General features: G+C 37.4%; 1 protein-coding gene across 2 annotated transcripts in view; it reads right to left on the bottom strand.

Moving 5' to 3' along the window:
- nectin1b (nectin cell adhesion molecule 1b) overlaps window positions 1–25,796 on the bottom strand; it is a 287,273-nt gene that overhangs the window by 9,121 nt on the left and 252,356 nt on the right. The window contains exons 8-9 of one of the 2 annotated variants that reach the window (XM_055173653.2): window positions 22,982–23,071; window positions 10,114–10,287 (exon numbers count right to left, since the gene is read on the bottom strand). In XM_055173653.2, coding sequence (XP_055029628.2) covers window positions 10,156–10,287; window positions 22,982–23,071 — 222 coding nt within the window. In that variant the 3' untranslated portion in view covers window positions 10,114–10,155. The remainder of the gene's footprint in view (window positions 1–10,113; window positions 10,288–22,981; window positions 23,072–25,796) is intronic. The other variant, XM_055173651.2, reaches the window with a different exon arrangement.

The raw sequence follows: 25,796 nt of genomic DNA, 5'->3' as shown, positions 1-25,796 counted from the left end.
CTGGTAGGGATGCTAATTTGTGTCCATGGACCACAAAACCAGAAGTAGCTTTGTAGTAATAGCCAACAATACATTGTATGGGTCAAAATGATCAATTTTTTATGCCAAAAATCATACAAAGGATAATGATATTAAGCAAAGACTGTGTTTCACGGAGACATATTGTAAATTCCCTTTCGTAAATATAAAAAAAAATATTTATCATTAGTAATATATGTTGCTAACTTCATTTGTATTTTCTAAATATGTAAATTTTTTTGCAACCTTAGATTCCAGATTTTCAAATATCTCTACCAAATATTGTCCTATCCTAACAAGTAGTACATAAATAAAAAGCTTATCTATTTATCTTTCAGATTATGTATAAATCTCAATGTCAAAAAATGTACCCTTGTAACTGGTTTTGTGGTCCTGGGTCACATTAGGTTCTATAGGTCGTATTTGAGAGAAGTGATAAATGACCCATAATGTTGAATGAGTTTAAGGATATTACTTACGGTACATTCACACAAGGGGGCCAAAGCGTTAACACTTGACGGAAGGCTTGTCTGAAGCATGACCAACCACATGCTCCGGTCTTCCATAAACGTAATTGGCTGGCTCTTCCTAGGTTATTTGCATAAGGCGATCTGATTGGCTGACGCACGCGATGCCGCTTTGAAAAGTTGAGAAATGTTCAACTTCTACCGCGAGCAACGGCACTGACGTGGCGCCGACGGATCCACAATTTTGTTCGGCACGCATGACGTCACTCATTAAAAGTGAATGAGAAGCGTTAATGCTTACGCCCCGTGTGAATGTACCATTGGTGTATAAGTGATTGCTAGAAAATTGCTAATGTCTATTCTAATTCATCACTGGCCATTTAGTTTTCCTGGTCCCTAGATTTTGCTCAAATCTCTTATTCAATGTAAGCCTACAGGATCTTTTCACAGTTTTGTTGTCAAATAGGTGATAATCCTAATTTCTTAGAAAACTAATCTCACACTTATATTCAGTAAACCTCACAATTTGGAGTATCATTCATGCTTAGAGCAGAAATTCAATACCTAAGGTTAAAGGTTAGTTCAAATCCTTAATCCTTATGAGCAATTTGTAATAGCTAGCCTGCCTTAGCAAAACATGACTGGGGTATTTCTAGAAATCAGTGCATGTAAACTCAAACAGCTCATTATAATGGTAAAAGATCTCAATGCTGTAAATTTTTGCATATGATACTGCTTAAGTAAGATTAAATTCACATGGGCTGTCGTAATTTTTTACCAAGAAAAACATTAATTTCTTATTTACCAAGCTGTGTGTGTGTGTGTGTGTGTGTGTGTGTGTGTGTGTGTGTGTGTGTGTTATGCACAGTTCAGATCTTGCAGATATTACCCAGGATAGTACTACAGTACATACAGCACACAATGCCAAGCGCATGAGTTAAGTGAGTGGAATGTGTGACTAATTCTCTCAGCAAATTCCAACGACGCTCAATAACTTTTCTACAGCACAGTTTAACAGTATACGCCCACTATCACACTGAACAACAGCATAAGCAGCCAAGTAATGAAGTTGTCATCATTAGCCATCTCTCATTTAAGAACATCTGTTCTGCAGCTCAATAACAAGGACACAGGACTACCCTGGGCTGCCCGCTGCATTCATGCTCCAAATTCTGTCTGAGATTTTTAAACAACTTCTCTGCCAGGATAATTACTGGATACATCATTTATAATCCCACCTGTTCTAGCGGTAAAGGTCACTGCAGTGTGTGTTTAAATAGGCAAAACTTAAACTCTGGCAAGAAGACTCATTTGGGGAGGGAAAATGTGTGCAGACAATAGATCACAGTAGATTGAAGCAGTGAACTTTCATGGCAATTAAGACAAAGCGTTTAAACACGGCTGAAAACGTAAATGCATTGGTGTACACGCCCCCTAAATCACATAGTAGCAAAAAAAAACTATATGGAAGAATATGGACTAAGGAAAACCCCTTTGGTTGCTAAGATACTTATGTTTTGTTTATCAGTTGTTGTACGATGCGCTGTTGGTTGTTGTGGTATTTGTCCTGCCCTTCCTCCACTGTGATTGGACAGCTGAGTAAAAAGGGACATTGACGAGCCGATTTTTTCACCCAAAATGCACTGGATACATCATTTATAATCTCACCTGTTTTAGCGGTAACGGTCACGGCAGTGTGTGTTTAAATAGGCAAAACCTAAACTCTGGCAAGAAGACTCATTTGGGGAGGGAAAAACCATAGTTACTACACTTTTACAACAATAAAACCATGGTTAATTTTTGTAATCGAACAACCCCTAAATAATGCCTATACTATTTTAGAAATGCTAATGATGGCTAGTATTTCATTATCACATTAAATATATTTTAGGTTAATAGACATTTTTAAGTTTTTAATCAGTAATTAGGTGAGTCTGGAGTTTAAAGATAAAAGTCTGACTCCAAGTTATTTTCTAGTGCAACTTTTTCCAGCATTAAAATATGTGACATTTCTTTAGAAACATGCAAACCAAAATAAATCTTTTTTCTTATTTCTACAATGTACAATAATAATGTACTGCACAGTATATCACTGATCATCTACCCTGTTGGTACAATTTTAAAAAGTATGTAACATGGTTGCCTTAAAATTTTGAGTTAATGCAACTTAAAAATATCAGTTGACACAACATTGTGTTAACTAATATTAATAAGTTAAATTAAAACAAAATTTTAAGATAACTAGGTAACTTACTTTTTTAAGTTGACCCAATCTTTTGTACCGTGTAATATATTTATTTCAACAAAGTAATTTTGGGAGAAACTTATAAGTAATTTTAAGCATGTTTTCACATTTAAAGGCTTAAGTTAGTGATGTTAGGTTCTTGAACGAATCGTTCTTTTGAGCCGGTTCTCAGGAAGTATAACCAGTCGAACTGAATCGAACTTTAGTTTTGGGCATAGGTTCCGGGTTGATGACGTAGGACGCACAGCCGAAATAGCACGTCGGACTCAAAAAGAACCGAACGAAGTTTGTCGAGGATTGCCGAGGCGAGGATTGCCGACAATTCTGACGGATGAGTTGCTGACACTGCGTGTAAATCACTGAGGATTTGAATGAGCCTGATGCGCGAAGTTTCTTTTTTTATTAGTTTCTCGATATGCTTGTTTTATTAAAAAGCTTTAGTTTTGGTACGATTTATTGTGCATGCAAATCATATTTTAGTTGTTTAAGGAAGACCAATGAGTAATAAATACACAAGTGTATTTATTATTTATACTTACACATCCGCAATTGTGCATCAGTGTCTTTTAGGAATCTTATTCAAGTTGTAGGCTTATCAAAACTGGTCAGTTGTCTGGCATTTATTATTTATGATCCATTGAAACTGTGACCACAAACATTACTAACTTCTTGTGAATGAAAGGCAATAAATCAGCTATGCCTTTACAAAAACAACTTTTTTTTAAATTTTATAATGTGTTGACACAAACGGCTTTATTTTAATGTTTCATTGATACAGTAAATGCGTAGTGATGTCATTTCTTGATGACGCCAGGAACCGGTGAATCAGCTTTTTGAACTGTCCGAAAAGAGAGATCTCTTTTGTCTCCTTTATCCTCCACCATACACACGCAGTGTTACAATGCTAAAGTTACATCAAACTTTCAGATAGATCAGTAAATGCAAACTGTTCTTGTACTTTTACTACTTGCAGGGTTATAATGAAAACCTTTTATCGGTCAGATGATAAATCTGCTTTAGCCTCATCTATAATTGGCATCAGGATTTAGGTGGTAACCGTTGTATTGAGGTTATAAAACAGTTACACACCTTTTCTTAATTCTCACTGTCTACCTACAGTCTCATTGCTCTCTTTCACACACATAAACAGCGACACAAACAGGGATCCATGCATTGCAAATTCTGTGATGATGACGTCAGACGAATAAAACAAAGCACAAGATGTCTGTTGCATAATACAAGCCAAAGTAATGTAATCCTTTAGAAGGCATATGGCAATTTCCAATTGTACATTTTTCATAGTTTTGAGACATGAGTGCTTGGACAGGACCAGAGATAAAAACAAGTTTGGTCTCTAATGACAGATATTAGAATGTCAGTCATTAATCATTATGGTAATACAGGTCAGATGGCTATAGCCTTCTTTGAGGCATACGCTGAAGAGGCAATTATCATTTTTAAAGGCCAAAGTTGCTCTTGAATGACATTACAAATGAAATTGAATCTCATTAATGTTAATAAGTACTAATGGAAAATAAAAACAGCTGGAAATTGCAATTCAAAGCAAATGTAATTGCATCATTTAAGCAATTAGAGAAAATACACCTCGGTCCTTCCTTAGAAAAAGAGAAACTCCATTTTCCTAATGTAGGTCCTAATGACTGCCTAATGTATTCAAAGATTCACATTTACTTCAAAGCACTACAGCAATTTTGGTGGATGGATAACCTAAAACTTCAAAATAAAGGTTTAAGAAAACTTTAAGAAGATCCACCTGGTTGAGTGTATCATTTTCATACAGTTTCTGGTTACCGACATGAAACTTCCATTCCTGTGAAATACTTTACATTAATTTTTCTTTTTATGAATGTTTATTATCCAAAGCAAATAGCACAAGTGGAAAACTTTTACCCTTAAAAACATAACTTTTAATCTTCATGTTTTAATCATCTTTTAACAGGAAGTATTTGTATTAATATATTCACCGATACAGTCGTACTTTGATATTTATTTATTTATTTATCTACTATATAATTATCACATTTAAGTTTCACAGTATACAATACAATGATAATACATTTCCATAAACAAAGCAGTACCATGGCACAATTTCCCTGTCATTATTTTTACTTTATAGTGTCCGGGATGTTTTTCTTGCCCTATGTAAAATCACTTTCAGCAACTACTTAATCTTTTATTCATGTTGTTTCTCTTTTGCATTAAACTCTACATAAGCTGTACCAAAAGCTTATTAAAACATAAAATAAAGTCTTTCATTAAGCTGTGTGTTTATTTATTTATTTTTCTGGTATTACCATGTTTCTACTCAGCAGTTGTGACATTCAGAGAACTCCATGCTGTGATATTAATTGCTTGTTTTAACAGTAAAGCTGACTCGTACAGACTTTACCCCTGAGAATTGTGTTTCTTTTTGTATTTTTCTTTATTTTTTTGCTTTTCTTTATCCTCTCGCTGCTATTATCTGAAACAAGAAGAGATGAGCTTCTGAACCGATGGGGAATCTCCTGTATGCTGGGATAGTAGCAGGCCCGGTTGCACCCTTCTGTATATTTATCTTATACAGCGGAGATAACGTTAAAAGGACTCTTTGAAACCCACCGAGCAAGCAAAATAAAAGAATATTAAAGATAAAAAGTGTAGATGTTAGATTTGGAACTTTACCCAATTCCAGCTAGGAAATTGGAGCCTACAGACCTGTTTTTTTATTTAAAAGTGACAATCCTTTAAGGAAATTAAATCATTTGTATATGCAAAATATCTTAAAGAGCAACTATTACGTTTAATTTTGTGTTTTTGGTTTAATACAATGTGTTCGCGTGTTTTATGGTTCAAAAAGCACATTATTTTCCAAGTACCGTACATTATTGTTGGTTTCCTATGCCCTGCCTTCCTAAAACGCATGGATTTTATGCAAAGAAATGCTTTACACAAGAAATGTGTAAAGCAGGGCTCTCCAACCTTTTTGTGGGCAACTGCTACCACAATGCATAAAACAATCTGGAGGGCTACTTTTTGATATAGTCTACTCAAACCTGTTTTTTTACTTGTTGATTTTATTTTATCTTTACTTGTTGATATGTTTAAGTATCAACAACGTGGTAACCAGAAACATATCAATTACAATTTAACAATAGTATTTGTATTTACTAGTAACTGACCTTAGATTAATTGCGTCTTTTGGAGTATCTTATGCATCTTATGCAACTTCCTAAAGTTTGATCAATTGTGCATATTGACATGTGCAACAAATGTATACAGGGTGTCAGACTCATAGATTTGTTTCATTTAAAGTTCAGATGCTCTTTTAAAAATATTTTGGGTCAACCGCTGGCACAGCTTCAAAGCTTAAACTTATCAAATCCCATCAGAGGTCCAGCATATCACTTAAACACACCAGTGGCTTTGCTGTCATCAGTATAAGCCCCCACATAACACATCCAAATTTTACCCCTGGGCCTGAATACCTCTGACGTCAGCCGGAAATGTGACGATCCTAACGGTATTTTAAAGATCGGTTTGCAGTGCAATGCTAACAGGAGTTAATATCATCTTTACTACCATATCAATACGAGCCAAATTTGATCCAGAAAATGCAGATAACCGAGCTGGGGTGCGTTTCCCGAACAACGACGTAACTCGCTGCTGAACCAACATAGTACGATGCATAGTTGAAGAAACGAACTACCTTGTCACGACTGTTTCCCAAAAGCACAGTAACTTTGTCGCACATTCGTCGTTTGAACCATGTTGGTTTAAAGGACAAGTTCGGTATTTTACACTTAAAGTTCTGTTTTCAGATTGTTTATGATAAAAAATAGAACGTTTTTGACTGAAATTTCTACATATGCGACTGCCCCGAGAAATTTCGGGTGTTTGTGTTTCACCTACCACCTCTATAATGGGTTTTTAGGTGCACTGGAACAATCCTTCCTAAAATGCATTAAACTTTCATTTACAAAGACGTGAAACTCACCGAGTGGTCAGGAGTGTTCACTGATATGCTCACACAAAAAATCGCTGCAAAAGATGCTTTCCAACAGGTGTTTTAGCATTCGTTGTAAACTTGTGGACCTATTTTTCCAAACGCCTCACACCAGTATATTCTTCTGTTGAGAGCTTAAATAATAGACACTCCAGCCCAGGTGGTGGCGCTAATCCGCCTTTGCCAAATTGCAAGAATAGAAACAAAGTTCCTGGCACGGAATTATACCGTACCTCACAGCACATCTAATACAAGTCAATGGACCTGGCAAAAACTACAATAAAACCTGTTGGAATGCGTATTTTGCAGCGATTTTTGTGTGAGCATATCAGTGAACACCCCTGACCACTCGGTGAGTTTCACGTCTTTGTAAATAAAAGTTTAATGCATTTTAGGAAGGATTGTTCCAGTGCACCTATAGAGCCATTGTAGAGGTAGGAGGTGATGCAACAAACACCCGAAAATTCTCGGGGCAGCCACATATGTCGAAATTTCAGTCAAAACCGTTCTATTTCATCATAAACAATCTGAAAACAGGACTTTAAGTGTAAAATACCGAACTTGTCCTTTAACAACATAGTTGATGATGTCATGTGGGAGGTGAAGTACTAATTGTTTATTTTCAAAATAGTTGATCAATACAGTTTCAAATGCAGTGCTTTAATTCTGTTTAAGACTTAAAATAAAATTGTAAAATATGTAGAATGATGGATATAGAATGTACTACATGTTTTTTGCTTATTTTGTTCAAAAGCATGATCAACGCTACATAAGCCTACATATTATAATAACAAGGAACTATGCTTCTAACCACAGGCAGCTTGCGAATGTTCGTTTGAACTAAGGATTCGGGAAACATCAAATCGTTGAACTTTGTCAGTAACAATGAAACTTACGACAGTATTTGGCTAACGATGCTTTCGGGAAACGCAACCCAAATCGATCAACTTTGCCAGTGTGGCTTGAGCAGAACGTAACAGATTGGTAAGGTAAGGATACTAAAACATTGAAACCATGACCACATTTGTCATAGTAGAAACGACAAACAAAAGTGCTACTCTTTAGTCAATAGTAAATTCTTTAAATATGAAAACATAGACTACCTACACGCTGTGAGTCAGAAGCGAGTGGATTTATGATAATGACCGTCGTGTCCACGTCAACAGGCCCGGGAAGAAAACTTCCTTCAACCTGTGTGTTTGTTGTAGTCCAAGGAAAGAGATTTACGTTGGAGACGATAACTCGCGTCATCATTAACTTTGGGGTTTGTACCTTTTGCATACCGTTCATGTACTAATATACACTTACACACCAAGGGAAATGTAAAATTGTGAATCGGACAATTTTTGTTCTTTGATGTGTGTGTAATTTCTGTACCAAACAGGATTTTAATTCAGTTCTCCAACAAACAAAAGAAACTATACGAATTTGCATACTATTAATTTAAACTCTACTAAGTTTACTGAACTCATCCCGTTGAGTAAACTCAATTCAACATGGGCCTCTATAATATAACTTGATGATCATATAGACTTCACTTAAATTGTTAAATACCTTAAACTTGGTGTTCATATAATCTACTGAAGAATATAATAACAAAGAGTAATAAAATAAATCTGTGAATGCCCTATGTGAATTATTAAATGCATATGATTCTCCACAAAAGCCAACATTTATCTTCATTACTGTAGAGAGTAGAATAATGAGCTGAACAGAGTCCACATTAACCAAACACTGATCACCTGAACGGTGACTTTACAACCTTTTTTTATTTTTTTATTTACTGCAAAACAACCCTCGGTACTAGAAAGAGCCTTTATGGCCTTTCATTTAAAATTATTTAAATGCTCATCAGACCAAAGACAAATAATCAAAATATTCAGGGGCAAGGAGTTATTTTATAATTTCTTGCAATACCCAGTCAACAGGCGACTCTGGGCCGGATCTATACCGGATCAGGGCCAAGTCAGCAGCTCCGGTCCGTATCTGGTGTAGATCCGGCCTGGAGTCATCTGTACGCATTATTTTAAGTTTCATTATGCTTCAGTTTTTTACTGTAATATTATTGTAGACTAATTATAATTGAATAAACTAAGGTATTTAATTTATTGGTCCAAAATGCACACTTTTGTAACATTTAGTCATGATTACTTGATTTTCTTAAGTACAAACAACATTACGAGCACTTTTAAGTCGGCCAGCCCATTAGACTGACATGTAATCATGTCACTATCATTGAAGCTCATCAGTTGTAATTACAGTAAGAAGCTTCTGTATTTGAAGACAGCTGCTAAACATACTGCAATCACAATCTGATTAATCACATGTCCACTAATGCATCTATCAAAAATCTTCATTAAACGTAGCTTTCCTCACCAAATCCAGGCTTTAAATAATATATGAAGCATCATGTGCAGTAATGTAATCAATCCACGATGTAAAATAACAATCGTCAGATGACAAGTGCCTGAAATGCATAGCTTGATTGCACTGTAAGTCGCTTTGGATTAAAGCATCTGCCAAATGCATTAATGCGAATGTAAATAACAGGGTTTGATTGACCTTGACTGATTATCTGTAAATATTTTAAGCATTTTAAATTTATCCTAATAAATAATTTGTATTTAAAATAGATTATTTTTCCATAAATGATCTTCAATGGATGTATAAAGACGAGTGCAGCAGTGCATTACGTTAAATATAGACTAACATTTACTAAAACCAAAAATATGTTTTATTGACTTTTTTGAACATTTTCTTTATTATTTTAATCCCACCCCGTTCCGAAATGTTTTATTTTGGTGAAATGTTTTCCTTTAAAAATGTGCTTGTGGATTGTGCTATCATTCCTTCAAATAATTTCCACTTAGTTTAATATTGTATGAATTGCAACGGCACTTTAAGTGTGGCTTTAAAAGTGTCCTATATGGTCAGTTTCCCGGACAGGGTTTAGATTAATCCAGGACTAAGCCTTAGTTATATGATCAGTTCAAGTTTTTAAATTAAGGCAGATCAATGCATTGTAGTCTGGGACAAGACTTGAGCCCTGTCCGAGAAACCGGCCCTTAATGTTTTTTTTAGGACCACTTTATGTTGTTAGATAGGCTTGGAAACATGCCATACTTGCCATCTGAATGGTGAGTAATCTGTGATTTTCTCTGTTTTTTTGTTAGAATCATTATTACAGTGTCAGTTAGTTGGCAGCTTTAGACAACATAGCAATGCATAGAGCAATAAAGCACATCCAAACAAATGAAACAAACAGAGACACAAATAGGAAACACAGAGGAAATTCAGTGCTCAGTGACAGAGAGTGAGGGGTTAATAACTTAAAATCATAACAGAGGAACAGAAAGACAGGAGTGCATCAGTCTGTGTACCTTCATAGGGTAAAGGCCTACAATGGCATGCGTTAGTGTGAGCTAGGCTTGGATGGTTGCGTACTCGACAAGGTCCTCGGCAGTGTGGACAGAGCTTCGTGGGCTGGGATTGGAAGCCAAAGCTGCAGTATCCAGTTCGGCGTACTGGACATCACAGTCCTTGTGGCCAGAATTCTAGAGATAAGAGAGGTGGAAAGGATGTGTGAGGAGTGAAGCTCCAAAAGAAAGAGTGACACAGATAAAGAGTGAGTGCAGAGGAGGAGAGAGCAATGGGGCGGAGCTGTCACTCCTATCAGAGAGCACTGACGGCAAAAAATAAAAAAGTACTTCACTGAGAAAGTCCAGTCATAATGCCTGTTTCTTTGTTTACTATATATGTCTTTTATTTTATGTTTTTATTAATAATATATATTTCTTTATTTTCAACACTGTAAAAAGTGAAAGTTGGAATAACTTTTTAAAAAAATACTTCAATTGGTAACACCTAAAAAATTTAATTTTTGCTTCAACTTAAATTTTCTTACGCTTAGTGAAACATTTAAGTTGACAAAAATATTTTTTAAGTGTTACCAATTGAAGTAATTTGTACATTAATGCTTTTTAAATTAGTTTTTTGGTTCCGGGACAGCAATTTGCACGAATTTGGTAGAATGGCCCATAAATTAAATGTTTTTATTAATAATATTTCTTTATTTTCTACACTGTAAAAAGTGAAAGTTGGAATAGGGAATGTTAATGTACGTCCCCGCAGTGTTGCATTATGGGACGTGGGCGCCATGTTTAGAGGCACCGACGACCGCTATGCCATTTAATTCTGGGCATGTTAAGCTAAAACTAGGTAAATTTGAAGAAAAACGGAAGATATCGAGAAGTTGAAAGAACAAGAGAAGGGACCCTATCGGGAGAAACTAAATGCTACTGCCAAAAAACTTTATTTGGACAAATAAACAACATAGATCCATATGATTTAGCAGCCCAAGACTGGCTTACGGACCTCCGCTTACATATCTGGTCAATTACCTTGTTTTTGCAGGACTTTATTTACACTTTGCAGGAGTTTAAGAGCTATAAATCCCTTCAAGCTTATAGTAAAGTGACACTTCTTCTTTTGGAGTCTTATGGTTGGCAAACCAGCTATTTACTGACAATGTGTTAATACCTACGTACCTTAATGATTCTATAAAATAATTTCTCCGTTGTATTCTGCGCGATGAATTAACACATGTTCAAAAGATGGCACTTCTGTTTTGGCCAAGTTACTAAAACAAACAAAATGCTAAATATTTAGCTAACGTTGTTATTTAAAGAGTCACAAGCAGTGGGTTTGAGCAGTTGCATTTAATAAAAAATATGTGTTACAATCGTCAAAATTGTCTAAATATTTATTTTTATAACTCATGTGTTTAGGGTGATCAGAAATGAATGAATGAATCAATCAATAACTTACATTTGCAAGTTAGTTTGACAGTGTTAGCATAAAAACAAGACAATTTAAGTGGTTCTGCTTTTATTAATCACAAATTACTGAATGACTGAAAATGCAGCGAACACACTCTCGCTGATGCAGGGATTTTTTTTGAAAAGTAAACGTTTTTCTCCTGATTACAGCATGCAAACCACGCGATCCGGCGTCTTTTCTTCAGCTCCTGCACCGGCTTCCTTTGTTTTTTCCACGAATAAAAGCTGGAAAAACGTATTCCGTTGTTCAGTTTCCTCCCTGAACGATCGCGTGACTTGCTTGATCGAGCAGTACTGACCAAACATATCGAAGTTGATTAAAATCTCGACAGAAATAACAAAAACAACCTCCAATACATTAACTCAAATACAGCGGGATAGGACGCGTGCCTGCAAAGATGGCGGATTACACATAATCCAACACAGCGTGACGTCAACTCCACATTCCCTATAACTTTTTTAAAAAATACTTCAATTGGTAACACTTAAAAAATAGAATTTTTCTTCAACTTAAATTTTCTTACACTTAGTAAAAAATTTAAGTTGACAAAAATATTTTTTAAGTGTTTCCAATTGAAGTAATTTGGTTAATAGATTCAACTTTCAACTTTCAACCATACACAGTATAAATAAACGTACAACAAAAATGATTTTGTAGGTCCCTTAAGTTTTTTCCGTTCTGTGTATCATCCCTGCTGAAAAAAGCAATAGAAACCATTTCAGAAATTCTATTGGTTTCCATTAAAATACCATTAGAAAGATTAGCTTTTAAAATACTACAAAATTGCCTATTGTAGGGTGTTTTGGGGCATATTTTAAAAGGATTTATTGGTCACACAGAACCCAACACATTCCAGTAGAGACCTACATATAGTTTTCCCAATAAAACCATTAAATCCAGATAATTTTTGTGATGGTTTCTATTGGTTTTTAGCAGGGATGTTAGCATTTTTATGGCAAAATATACTCTAAAAATGCTGGGTTTTTCAACCCAGTGATGGGTCAAAAAGGGACCAGCCCCTTTGGTTGTTAATTTGCCTTTGCTTCTACCTTTGGATTGTTGTTTTAACCTATTGTTGGGATAAATATAAACATCTTCTGGGTTAAATTAACCCAATGGCTTGGCTCCTACCTTTTCACCCAATGCTGGGTTAAAAAAAATGTGGATACTTTCCAGAACAAAATCACTACATACTTTCAGGACATAGGGCAAACTCTAAGGGGCGGTTTCCCGGACAGTAATTAGACTAGTCTATACCTGTCAACATTGGGATATGACATTTCCCGAACCCTAACACCCATCCAGTCCCCCAGATTAAAAATACGGGAGAAATACGGGAAAATGATTCTATCGGGATGATGGCGGGATAGAATGGTAAACTACGGGAAATCCCGTGAAAACGGGAGGGTTGACAGGTACGGATTAGTCCTAGACTAAAATAAATGTAAGAGTTGTCCAAACTCTACATATCTTAAAATACATCAGTGCTCTTTCTTTTACCTCAAAATGCACACTAGTAATGTTTTTAGTTAGGCATGTTTGTTAAAACTAGATATAATTAAACTAAGGCCTAGTCCTGATTTCAGATAATTCCTGTCCGGGAAACCATTCCTATTAATTTAAACATATTTTATCTGTAAATAAAGTGAATTTGATTTGGCTTTCTGTTTGTAACAACATGTTAATTTTATGACTTGATGTCTTCTGACTCTGTAGTTGTTTATCATGTAGCTCAGGCAATATGACAGGACTCCTCCAGTAAAGTGCCATTGAAGAGCAGAGATGAGATGAATGGACAGACATTATAAAGCATGATAATGATAACACCGAAAACAGACACGGTCATGTCTTTATATGGGGACAGATGGCCTAGCGTGTAACAGATAAATCAATCAAGCTGGAACAACCAACATGAGCCTGTTTACACGAAGAGGGGGACTGAAATACAGCCCATCAAGGTTAAACTAATGACAATGAATGATGTGCATCTGCATGGTGACATACAATCGCCCTAAACTGTATCGGCCACACTTAAGAATCTCTGAATGTCACTGCATTAGCTTACAAAATATCAAACCATGTGGCATATGCAAACACAGACCTTTTCTCAGAATTAACTTTACTTTGTTGAGCTATTTTTACGATGACCTTTAAACAACTGGTCCCAAGGTGATTTTAGTAGATGCATAAAGTCAGTTCCCCTAAAGTTTGCACAGGTGTCTGTGCAAAGTAACCACAGGGGTCTTTTACAGGTGTGGTATAAAAGGTTTTGTATATTCAGAGATATGACCATTCATAAGTGTGAGTGTGACCACATAGTGTAAACGCTAATGCGATGTGTTATGGACCTATTTCACACCATCTTGCTTGGAAAAAGTCTTTGTGCTTGTGTTGTCTTTTCTTAAATAAAAAAATAGGTGAAGATATTTTGTCACGTAACACTCATATGGTTTGACGTTTTGGGTGCAACTACACACCACTACAGTAAACATATGCTGTATAAGAGGCGGTTCACATTTCGCATATTTTGCATGCACAAATACATTATTTCAGTTTGAATTTGTACATAATTTATGAGTTGCCTATTTAAATAAATTCATACGAAGTTAATTTGTGCAAAAACGTAAGATTTTCATAAAGAAATCAGTAACGAAACCACACCCCTAACCCTGCCCCAAACCCCAAGGTCACAGGGGTCAAGGCAAATCATACAAAATGTACAAATTTGGTGGTATGAATTAATACGAATCAGCCACCTCATGAAATACGTACAAATTGTCATGAGATAGCCTTGGTTATTTTAAATGTTGACATGCGGCAAGTGCGCCTAAATAGAGAGCGACGCATGTGGTGCGACGCACTCTTTTTTTAGCCGCGTCTCCCAGAGTTAATCGTGCAAAAACGTAAGACTATCATAAAGAAATCAATAATGAAACCACACCCCTAACCCTGACCCAAACCCCAAGGTCACAAGGCTCAAGGCAAATCATACAAAAATGGATGTGGTCGTATGAATTAATACGAATCAGCCAACTAATGAAATACGTACAAATTGTCATGAGATAGCCTTGGTTATTTTAAATGTTGACGTGCGGCAAGTGCGCTTAAATAGAGAGCGACGCATGTGGTGCGACGCACTCTATTTTTAGCCGCGTCCCCACGAAGTTAATCGTGCAAAAACATAAGACTATCATAAAGAAATCAATAATGAAACCACACCCCTAACCCTGCCCCAAACCCCAAGGTCACAAGGCTCAAGGCAAATCATACAAAAATGGATGTGGTCGTATGAATTAATACGAATCAGCCAACTAACGAAATACGTACAAATTGTCATGAGATAGCCTTGGTTATTTTAAATGTTGACGTGCGGCAAGTGCGCTTAAATAGAGAGGGACGCATGTGGTGCGACGCACTCTATTTTTAGCCGCGTCCCCACGAAGTTAATCGTGCAAAAACATAAGACTATCATAAAGAAATCAATAATGAAACCACACCCCTAACCCTGCCCCAAACCCCAAGGTCACAAGGCTCAAGGCAAATCATACAAAAATGGATGTGGTCGTATGAATTAATACGAATCAGCCAACTCATGAAATACGTACAAATTGTCATGAAATAGCCTTGGTTATATTAAATGTTGACGTGCGGCAAGCGCGCTTAAATGGAGAGCGACGCACGCAGTGCGATGCACTCTTTTTTTTAGCCGCATCTCCACGAAGTTAATCGTGCAAAAACGTAAGATTATCATAAAGAAATCAATAATGAAACCACACCCCTGACCCTGCCCCAAATCCTAAGGTCACAGGGGTCAAGGCAAATCATACAAAAATGTATGTGGTCATATGAATTAATACGAATTTTGAATTTAATATGGTTATTTTGAATGTGGACATGCAGCAAGCACGCTTAAATAGAGAGCAACACACATGGTGTGACACACCCTTTATTTCACACAGGGGCCAAGGTCACAGGGGTCAAGGCAAATCATACAACAATGTACAAATGTGGTCATATGAATTAATACGAATCAGCCACCTCATGAAATATGTACAAATTGCCATAAAAAAGCCTTGGTTATTTTGAATGTAGACGTGCGGCAAGCGCGCTTAAATAGAGCGATGCACGCAGTGCGGCAAGCATGCTTAAATAGAGAGCGACGCACACAGGTTTTTTAGCTGCGTCTCCACAGTAGCCAGTTGAAAATAGTTTTCAGAATGCCAAAGTGGGATTGGTTTTAAATGCGAAATATGAACCACCCCTAAGGAATGTAGGACTCTATCACTAGATTTGTCATTGTGACATGGACGCTTGGGAGAAGACAGAAAGATGCAATGAAGATGTATTGCATATACAATATATTGAAAACAGTCAAAAATAATCACTCACTATGCATAAAGTATAACATAAAAATAAAATCAATTGATTGAAACTAAAAGACACACAAAACAATCTGGCAACATTAGACAAGGTGGCAATGTTTTGAAATTATTTAGCCCATAAAATTTTATGAGACGACTTGAATCTCATAAAGCGTAATTATCTGCTGTCTTCTGGCCACAAACTGTTGAATGGTAATAAAGGAATTCACAATTTTTGAGTAATACAGAAGATTTCACCCGCAGACCGCATTAATGTGGCAGCACTTCAGCGATTATCCAATCACTGCCGAGGACTTTAATGAACACTCCAGTGAAATTCTGTAATCTCTCTGTGATGGCACTTTATACTCAAACAGGGGACATTAACTGTCATCTTCCTTTATCGCTGATATCCCATCGTTTTCTGTCGCAGCACGATTTTCACTTTCGCTTTGACAGTTCCAACCCTCTTTATATCTCCTGGTTCCTGATAACATCTAGCAGATAATTGTTTAATTCTGATTCAAATGACAAACTCTCTAGCTGTGGGTTTGTAATCTTGGGTAATTCACTAGCTTTGTAAGCCGGTACCACTGCATTGCAACAGATGGCGTAGATATTGGTTTTGATGTCTTGGTGACAGCAATGCAAAAGGACGTTCTGTGTGAGGTATCTCTTGCGGGCAATGCACTTTGTGAATAGCAAATGAGTCTGCAGTGAGTGTGATATGCTTGGTACTGTGTGTACTTGGTGAGTTTGACTCTCCTGGCCCTTCCTACTTAAGCAGAGAGACAAAGTGTGTTTCACACTCTGCTTAATTCAAGAGACAGAAGGACACTGGCTGCATCCCAACTGATGTAGGCTGGTATCTGTACTGTATTGCTTGCAAGATTATGATTAGTACTAAAATCACACTATGTAAAGAAAATCGTATGCCAAAGGTGGGTGTGTGTGCATCCTTGCATGATTTTTGACTAACATTACCCACAACCCATTGCGCTACAGAAGAAGAATTGTTCTCTAGTGCGTTAACATTAAAAGTGGATGACCTTAAATATTAAAAATATTGCTATTAAAGGTGTGTCCTTTAAAATGCAAATGAGCTGATCTCTGCACTAAATGGCAGTGCAGTGATTGGATAGTGCAGATTAAGGGGCGATATTGCTACCTTCTGACATCACAAGGGGAGCCAAATTTCAATGAGCTATTTTTCACATGCGTGTAGAGAATGGTTTACCAAAACCAAGTTACTGGGTTATTCTTTATCACACTTTCTTAGTTGATAGAAGCACTGGGGACCCAATGATAGCACTTAAGCATGGAAAAAGTCAGATTTTCATGATATGTCCCCTTTAAGCTGTGTCCGAAATAGCCCCCATACCCTTTTTCCCTATTGCCCACATTAGTTTGCTAATATAGTCCACTTAAATGAGTGAACGTAAACAAGTAAATTCGGACACTAAGCGACCATCTTGGGTCGAGAGATCATTTGGCACGCGCCTCACAGTAAAAGGCCGTTCACATTATAACGATAACTATAACTATAAAAAATATAGTTTTGAAAATCGTTTTATATTAAAGACAAAAGCAGAGTTCACACCATAACTATAATTATGGTGTGCACGCGCACTTGAAATGACAGTGTAAAAGCTCAATGCGGAGGTCTATAACATAAAATTACCTCAGGTATCAAGCGTTGATGCAGTTGCTGTGAAATTCACTACGTAATGCTTTTTTTCCTACCACTACTCCAAAAGGTAATATATTAACTTAGAAGATTTACTGTTAATGCTCCATTTACACCAACCGCGTTTCAGGCTTCAAAATCACTTCTACCGCGCCTAGTTTGCCGCTTGAACAGTTTGAATGCATTCGCGCATCTAGAGCAAAATAGCCGCGTGGAAAAAGCAAGCATTTGATGTGCGTCAGAGGCAAAATCCGCTTCTTGTGGGAGGGGCAAGTGCTAGGCGGTTGTCTGTTTGCCAGATGGCTGATGTTGATTGTGCATTTATTGAGAGAGTTACCGGTTTATATTTACTCACCTTACTATAGGGGGAAAATAAACGGCGCGGCTCATTAAACGTCAGGTTACCAGGTTGGCCAATGTCCTCACTGACACTCTTCCAAGCGAGGTCCTTTTTATTCCAGTCTCTATAGAAATAAGAACTTGTGTCGTATAGCTCCGGCTGACTGCTCACCAACAATATCAAGCGTTCCTTCATGTTGAATGAGTGACTCCGGGCGGGACTGCTGCCACAGCAGCAAGCAGGCTCCTGATTGGTTAACGTGGCGCAAAAATCCGCCAAAGTTCAAATTTTTCAACTCGGGTATTAGACGCAAATTTGTGTCAAACGCAAAATGCACAAAAAGCACCATTCGCGCGTACCGTGCTGGCAGAAATGAGGCGGAATTGCGTCTACCGCGCCGCGCCAAACGCCTCATCCGCGCCGTGAGACCTTCAGACGTACATTAACGCATGCTCACATTGACTTAACATTGAAATCACTCGCGCTTGGCGCCTCTACCACGGCTGGTGTAAACGCAGCATTAGACTTACGCGAAACGCTGCTTGTTGAGGACATCTGCTGGTTACCCGCTGTGTAAATGCAACAAGAACAGCATATTTACATATTCAGTGACATGTAAACAATTGCAAAAGTTTTTATTACAAGAAATATCCAATAAAAGTTCATGTCATTAATGGCAAGTATTTGCGCAAGTGCCCCGCGCGTGAGCGAATTAGCATAAAGTTATTGTTATAATGTGGACGCTAATATAGTTATCGTTTTATTTAACGTTATATTAAGGTGACCGTTTTCTGGGGGCAGTCACGTTTTTTGGTGTTCGGTTCTCCATAAACCCACAACAATAAAAAGATTAAAACATTCAACAGGGGTTTGTCTCCGATTGTAAATTGATAGACAATAACAAATAAGTTTTTAAGGATATTTTAACCATTGAACTAGGACATGTTCCTACTTGTTATTTAAAAAAATCTGGTCACCTTACGTTATATTTATCGTTATAATGTGAACGGCCCTTAACAGTGTCAGAAAACTATCATAGGCTTTCATCGCAAGACTGGGAAAACTGTTTTAACCGTACATTACAAATTGTACATTTATACTTCATTGACCATTGTTGTAGAAGACGAACCACCTCCAAATACCTCAGTACATTATTTTACAGCAACACCTCACACTGCTAAAGTCAGTTACTGCAAACATAAAGTTTAGATAACAATCATGTTAAATAAATGTTGTTGCATGCTAATGCTAACATCCAAATGTAAATATCATCCAACAAAGGGATCATCAGTATGCCACATAAATTTAGTGTGTACAACTGGAAGGCAGCTATACAGTCCCGGGAAGTATTACACGGGAAGTATTACTTGAATCTTACTGTAGAGCCACGGGCGGCAATTGAGATGGATGAAAGTCTAAAGAATTTGACGTTGATTACTCGAGACCCCATCTGAAATGGCTTTTCAGCCTCACAAACCAATCACTTCTACATGCCAGTGATATTTCTGCCCTTTTCCACGATTGAAGCGAATTCCAGTGAACACAATAGACATGCTAGTCAAGCTAATTACAGTCACGCCAGCTCCTGGGAGGAGCGGGGCGGGGGTCTACCCCCTCTGGGAGCTTGCGTTCTGGCTCGGAAAAGCTTCTTCATTAGTCTCCAGCTCTTTTCATTAGCAAGAACACTAAGAACTTAAGCACCCTCGTTGACAATAAATGTGTTTTTTGATTGCATAAAGTGTCACGTTGTTATGTCATTTTTCATTTTCTGTACATACTGCGGGTGATCGATACGTACCCATGCACCACTGCAGTTACAAATAGAGCCGTCATGCAAATATTGAACTAGATTAATCTTCACTAACACGTTGTTTTGAGTGCTGTGAATTCTGTAATATTGAAATCATGCCAATTTATGCTCCCATATGAATGCATGCTAATTCATTGTTGTAAAGTGTTGTGCAAAGCACTTGGTTTATTAGTGGTTGACAGTTTTAATGTTTACTGTACAGAATAAGTCCACCTCTGAGATGTGCTAAATAAAGCCTGTGTAAGTATAGTCACATGGCAGAACCTGTGTTGGCGTGCCTGTACATTAGCAACACTACTGCAAAAGTGTCCTGTTGACCAGTAATACAGTCATCAACTCCACAGTCAGTGTTGTGCCTGAACTCGTTCATATTTTGGGCGAACGTGAACTGAACGTACTGTATTACTGCCTGATGAATGTTAATGTGAACTCTTTCATTCTGGGGCTTGTGAACGGCACGCTCTCTCAGTTTAACGTCGTTCAATAGGGTGCCAGATTTCTATAGAGTCTTCCAGATGAAAACCCGGCTAAAACACACTGTAAAAAGGCTTTAATGTGTAGCGGAAAAACACCCAATCTGGCAACACCAGCCACCAGTGTTTTTTTAGGGTTTTGCATGCGTCATCAACACAACACTGACTCTGGATGCTGCTGAAATCCCTGCCGCGCTCACATATTTTAACATCACATAACATCATATCCGTTTTCATCATTAACGATTAACATAGGCTGCTAACGCATATTCTGGATCTTGAAATATACTCTGACTAAGCTCACGCTATTTAACGTGCACGTGCGGTGTGCGATACCTGCGAGTTGTCCAACACGTGACGCCGCGCAGCACTTCTCGCCCAGTGTGCAACCCCCTTGAAGCACCCGGCTAGCCTTTCAAGGTATGTGAAAGCAAATACAAAACTTAAAAGACAGTCAATGCTAATGTAAACCCTGGTTGGAGAAGGATTTAAAGTTGGATATAAAGATGAAATCTGATGCATTTAGCTTCAGTGTTAAAACTGATCAAATAATTGTTGTCTGTGGTTCTATATGGGCTAATGGCAATAATTTATTAAAAATAATATGTGAAAAAAGAACTATATTTTAGTTCATTTTTGGAATTGTTCATTTCAAAATTTGTGAACTGAACTTTGAACTAGTTCACGTAGAAAGTGAACTTTTACCAACACTGTCCACAGTCCACAGTAATAGCAAAGTACGGCCGAATAGATTAAGCGCACTGCATTTGTGCTAACAAACACAGTCAATCAGTGGCCGTGGGCGGGGCTTAATCAGTGTGACGTCACATTAACAAGAGAATCAAAACAGCATGTCTAATGAGACTGCTCTGGTTTAATGGGAACTAACAAAAAGTAGCAGAGGTTTGATTTATTTCATTGTACGGTTGTGTATGTACTGTATGTACCAACACACATTTATGTCCAAACATAATTTGCATAATATATGCTTTTTAAAGCACATATTAAAATTACATTTTCAGATTGGTGGCTGACTTGAAGCAGAACATGGCAGAAATTTTAGAAATGAGAAATTTTGTCCGACTTGAGTTGGCACTGAAGGCATTTGACGTATGGTATCGAAGTACAGAGAGAGCGTTTTGAGAGCAGCCGGCTAGGTTTATGTTTCCCGTTATTTTCGGCATACAGTATAAACAGCAACTAAAATATTAAATATAAAGGGTTCTGGTTTGCAACTTTTATCAAAAGATTTGTTTTTTTGAAAAATTCACTGTCTAAATCACTTCATTTGCGATAAAAAAAAGGAAACACAGCGCACACGTCACTACGGCAAGCAACAGGTGTCCGACTTGACGGTTCGTCTTCAACTCCTCACTCGACTGTAAGCGGCAAACCTCGCCAATCGGTCTGGACAGCCCGCATGAACTCGAACACACATATACTGTCTGGCTAAGAGACAGCCTACTCGGATGAAAATCGCTTCAGTGAGATCAATTATAGTAATGTGCAGTATTTCATTGTCAGTAATGGTAACGGCATTATAACGGTGGTGTAATTTGTTTGATTACTCATTACTAAAAAAACAAAGCTGTTAGTAACATTGTTTGTTCATAACAGCATTATTCCCATCACTGCTCCTAATGCATTGCCGAGTTCTCAGAAATAACACTTCGCTATGCAAACCTGACAAACTTGACATTTACGCACACACTATACCCCGCAAAACTATGAAAAACCAATATGACAAACAGCAAGCCTATAGAAGATAGGGAGGTTGTGAGTGTTAAAGATGCATGCAGCACAGATTTGTAGAGAAGGAAATGCATCCAGGATAACAAGGCGTGCAATTGGAAGAAAGACAATGCAGTGTGATATAGTGCCATACAATCTATCCACCCAAGGGTTGCTGGGTAACTGGTGTCTTAATTAGGCCTAGACTGTAGAGTACCATTACACTGGAAAGAATGAGGTGTGGAGGGATGGGTAGCGAGAAAATCACACAGCAAGGACCAACAAGCTCAGTGTAAAGAGAACGAGATTTATATTTGATTTGTAGTAGAGGTCCTGTTGTAAATAAATGACATGGAGTACATTTCCTGCATTCTAGGACTGCTTTATTCCTCTGGGGAGACCTGATTGAAACAGGGGCTCCGCTCCAAAATCCAGCGAGCTGACTACGTAGGCAGCAGTGTGCCTTGAACTAAATGGAGCAAATCTGGGCCAAATTCCAAGGCAAGCCCATAAATGCATTGCGAGAACCTCATTAACATTTTATTTACATTCATGTTTACAATTATGCATCTGGCAGATACTTAAAAGAGACTTAAAAGTATACATGTTTATCGATAGGAAGCTGATCCAGATGTCATATTTCTTTGAAGGCACACAACAAGGCTGCTTTCTAGGTTTTGAAACAGAGCCAGATTGTAAATGGCGTAAGTCTGTAACAGTCTGGAAATCCCTTGACACGTGAACAACCCCAAACTCTCTGCTGCGTCAGCTGAATAACAGACCCCTGCTAAACTTGTCATCTGTTCTCAGTTGACACAATACAAGCCGGAAAATAAGTCCCCCTTGGGTTCCTCTTTTAATGTAAACTCCTTTCTGAAGGCAATTCATCTTCGACAACATGCATAAGACGACGTGTTCCCTAGCAGCGGGACTCCAGAGGCCTACTTTCGCTGATACCACCGAAGCAAGAGAAACACAAACAGCAATGGGTTAACAACGCTACTCACCGGCTTATTGGTCTCAGACTGTGCCATGTCATAGTATGGTGGCTGAAGAGGAATCTTCTGTATCTCATCGTCCTTGTCCAGATGAACAACCTTTAAAGGCAACAGAACCTGAGATGAAGACTCCATTCAGCCATATGGTAGCCACCAACAGTGACTTTTTATTTGAATGACATGCATACAGTAACTGTGCGTTTATTCTCAAGCAGCAAACTAGACAAAATACTGGCTGCAAAAATTTCATAAGGCTGGTTTAGAGGTTATTCACACCAAGTCCTTGGCGTAGATTGTAGACAAAAGTCCCCCTAACCAAAAGTTTTTGTACAAATTTTTCCAAAGAAACGTTAAACGAAAGCAAAACCCATTCCCAGTCATTTACATTTGATGGGTTGTTTAAACCCAACGTTGGGTCAAAAAGGGATTAGCCCAGCATGTTGGGTTTTAATTAAATCTATGCTGGGTTGTTTCAACACATTGTTGGATCAAATATAAACATTTTTGAAGTTTATTAAACCCAATGGCTGGGCTCATTCCTTTTTGACCAAACGGTGGATTGAAAATAACCCAGCATTTTTTTTAGAGTGCATGCTGCAGTAGGTTAAATGGCTAATTTTATTATACATAATGGAGTTTCATGCACCTCATATCACTGGCCTTTTCTTACATAATAACATGAATGAAACTTAAATTATCAAATTGTTATTTAACATCACTTTATTTCTTAATGGGTTGTTTCCCAGACAGGGATTAGCATAAACCAGGACTAGACCTTAGTTTAATTAGAAAATATAACTAGTTGGAACAAACATGTCTTACTAAAAACATTACTGGTGTGCATTTTGAGGCTAAAAGGGCACTGATGTATTTTAAGATGTCAATGCAAGTTGTTTTCAGTTTGGACAGCTCTTACATTTATCTCTGTCTAGGACTAGTCTAATCCCTGTCCAGGAAACCGCCCCAATGTGGTAAATAAAGTAAAGCCATGCACTGTATTACCCATGGGCACTGGCCACTGGCCCGTGTATATTGCAATAACGGTCGGTCAGGCTGACTGTACATTGTCAGTAAATACAATCCTTTACCAACACATATTGAATTTGTTGTCATTCTTTTGGTCTTATTTTTACTCTGTTTGTAGATGCTATGTTTTTTTATGATTTTGTACTTAGAGATTACAGTATCACCAAGATGTAAATGACTCTACAAGTTAAGGGATTTTCTTTCTGTTTTTATCTATTGAACATAATTTCTTAACTCTTTCACCCGCCATTGTAAATTAATTAATTAAAAGCAATTAAAAGAAAACGCTTCCCTGCCAATGACGAGTATTTCCGGCTTTCCGCAATACTGCTATTGTCCACCAAGTTCATCCGCAACTATTATCTTTCGCAACTTTAAAACCCATAAGTTTCGCCTAGGGCAAACACCGGTATATCCGTGTGAGTTTTGAGGATCACTCGTCTCTACCAAAAGTTCTTCCAAAAATTATCTCAGCTTTTTTGTGTTTTTTTAAGTGTTTTTGTTGTGTTTTTGAAGAAACCTACCCATATTTAAGAGTATAAAAGAGAACTATACTATAAAAAGAGAACTAATAAAGGTAGAATGAAACTTTTTTTTTTTGAAAGCAGATTTTTTCATTTGATATATTGTATGTTTGTATGTTTTTAAGAGGAACATTTCCTGGAAGGCGTTAAACTTTTGTGAAAATCATGAAAAATGCTGGCGCTGGCTGGCAACTTTTTCCCCGCCAATGTTTTTTAAAGAATTAATATTGTTTTACTCCCATTGTAAACCATAATTTTCTTTACTACCTTTTTTCTTAATTTTCTTTACTTTAGAAATAAGTTTTCCTTACTATGTGAATACACCATAAGACAATGAATTGATCTGTAAGTCTGTGCCACTGGATCTCAAGCTCTTGATATAGAAAACATATTGATATTGATTTTATTTTTCATGTAATCATCAGAGTGAATATATGTGTACACGAGTGGACCTGCCAGGGATCAAATTGGGGGGGGGGGTATGGGGTGGTCCTGGACCTCCTACAAACATTGAGGGACTCCCTATAAAACATAAAAATATAAATTGGGGCATCCTCTGGTCTTCATTAAAATTAAAATATTACGCATTTACAGTTCTCGTGCTATGCTGTCACAGAGCAATGCTGTCCATTATTTGGCTTAGCTAGGGGAACCCCCCCCCACAATCTTTGACATAATTCGAACACTGTTTGTAGGAGGTCCAGGACCACCCCATACCCCCCCCCCATTTGATCACTGGGGGGTCCACTCGTGTACACATATATTCACTCTGATGATTACATGAAAAATAAAATCAATATCAATATGTTTTCTATATCAAGAGCTTGAGATCCAGTGGCACCGACTTACAGTTCAATTCATTGTATTATGGTGTATTCACATAGTAAGGAAAACTTATTTCTAAAGTAAATTAAGAAAAAGGTAGTAAAGAAAATTATGGTTTACAATGGGAGTAAAACTATATTAATTCTTTAAAAAACGTTGGCGGGGAAAAAGTTGCCAGCCAGCGCCAGCATTTTTCATGATTTTCACAAAAGTTTGCAGATTATTATTACTTCATTTGCCTCAAAACATTGAGTATACACAGGCCTTTACAGTAACAGAAATGCTAACAACGCTTTTACATTTTCTGCCACCATTTGAGCTATCAAAACAGATGAAATCGTCTACATCTGTGAATCCATAACCATGGTTTGTTTCCCTGAAACTGATGAGCTTTATTCATAGGTTTGCTGGCCACCTGCTGATCTCTACATATCGAATACAGGAGAAAA

Source organism: Misgurnus anguillicaudatus, chromosome 15, assembly GCF_027580225.2.
Source record: "Misgurnus anguillicaudatus chromosome 15, ASM2758022v2, whole genome shotgun sequence".
NCBI lineage: Eukaryota > Metazoa > Chordata > Actinopteri > Cypriniformes > Cobitidae > Misgurnus > Misgurnus anguillicaudatus.
The sequence above is the reverse complement of the archived record's forward strand: the minus strand, read 5'-3'. Positions and strand labels throughout refer to the sequence as shown.